This window comes from Setaria italica, chromosome II (genome assembly GCF_000263155.2).
Source record: "Setaria italica strain Yugu1 chromosome II, Setaria_italica_v2.0, whole genome shotgun sequence".
NCBI classification, from domain to species: Eukaryota; Viridiplantae; Streptophyta; class Magnoliopsida; order Poales; family Poaceae; genus Setaria; species Setaria italica.
Window position 1 is genome coordinate 36,424,954 of NC_028451.1, and position 1,440 is coordinate 36,426,393.

General features: G+C 62.9%; 1 protein-coding gene across 1 annotated transcript in view; it reads right to left on the minus strand.

Moving 5' to 3' along the window:
- LOC101782372 (cytochrome b561 and DOMON domain-containing protein At4g17280-like) overlaps positions 1-659 on the minus strand; it is a 2,167-nt gene extending 1,508 nt beyond the window's left edge. Inside the window, 2 exon segments of the mRNA XM_012843706.2 lie at positions 6-51; positions 53-659. Of these exon segments, the coding sequence (XP_012699160.1) occupies positions 6-51; positions 53-298 (292 nt within the window). The 5' untranslated portion in view covers positions 299-659.
- Between the last annotated feature and the right edge of the window lie 781 nt (positions 660-1,440).

Sequence of the window (1,440 nt, forward strand, 5' to 3'; positions counted from 1 at the left end):
AGGGCCTTGCGCGCCCGGCATGGCGTCGTCCGACGGGTTGAGCCCCCACGCCCACCCACCCGCCCGGCGCGGCGGGCGCCGCGACGAAGGCCACGGAGAGGTCACCCGACGCGCGGTCGTAGGTCCAGTGCACGGACGCGCCGAGACGGGGCAGGTCGCTGCACGACGCGTAGGCGCGGTTCGCCGAGAAGGACTCGCCCGCGCACCGGCCAACGCTCGCAGCGTGCGCCGGCGGCGGCGGAGCCACCGCCAGCAGCAGCAGCGCGAGGACGAGCGCGGGGACGGCGCCGGCGCCCATGGCTAGTGGCCTGGTTCTTCGCGCCCCGCACCGGCTCCCAACTCCTCGCACGCAGCAGCTCCGATCGGCCGTGCCGCGACGCGGCCGGGGATATGGCCGCGCACTTTGGTTGGGTCGGTGGGTAGAGTGAGAGTTGGTGGGCGTGTGGTGGTGTAGTGGCCGTGTGGGAGAGTGGGAGCCGATACGATGGGTGCGGAGAGCGGGAGGCGGCCACCCGGCGCGGATGCGGTGTGATTGTTCCCGGGCGTTTTGAGGTGGAGCAGGCGCGCGGCAAGCGTGGGTGGTTTCGGTTAAGAAGGAGCGGAAGCCGGAGCAGAGTTGGGAGTGGCGGGGCGCGGTTGGCCGCGAGAGGGCGACGGGCGAGCGGCCAGTGGGGTTGGCACTTGGCAGGCACGGTTGTTGTTGTTGGAGTTGAAGACGAGAGGTCCTGTGCCGGCATGGGGTGGGTCAGTGGGTGGGTGCGCGCCAATCCGACGTGACCCGGCCGGCCGGCCGTGAAGAGAAGGGCTCGCTCAGGCTGCCAGCGTAGGCTGTTGATTGCAACTGATCCATCGATGAGCTCACTGCAAAGCTAGTTACTAGAGTTGGTCCGGTGTCACGGCAGTAGTTGGTGAGGCCCGTGGTTGGTGCACTGCGCGCATTGCATGCGACACGAACTCATCATCGTCATCTTTACTTGCAACTGCACAATATATGACAATTGATTCAGTGTGGGGGCGATTCGATCGGGTTCATCGCATCATCATTGGTAGCGGTCCGTGCCCCCACGCTCAACGTCGCTGCTTCAGCTTGTCCGATCCCGGCAGCAAGGACGAACATGGTGTTGTGATGATAGGGCAAAAAGGGTGGAAATCATGTTGGGGGCAGATTGAGGCTAGCATTTGCGGCCGTGGGCAGGACACTAGCTATAACCTGCCTGAAAGGACGGGTCGTGGAATGGCTCGTGCAACGTGAGGCCTAACCACCCGACATACACGCACACGCATCACAACAGCTAAGGATTATAGGACGCCGCCGTTCATGCCACACAAGCCTCTATGTATGATGAGGATATATCGGTTAACTTTAAGTCAGTTTCAACGTAGAATAAGAATTTTTCGCTAAAACAATTCATCCAGCAAGGGAACCTTAACCATGCCCCT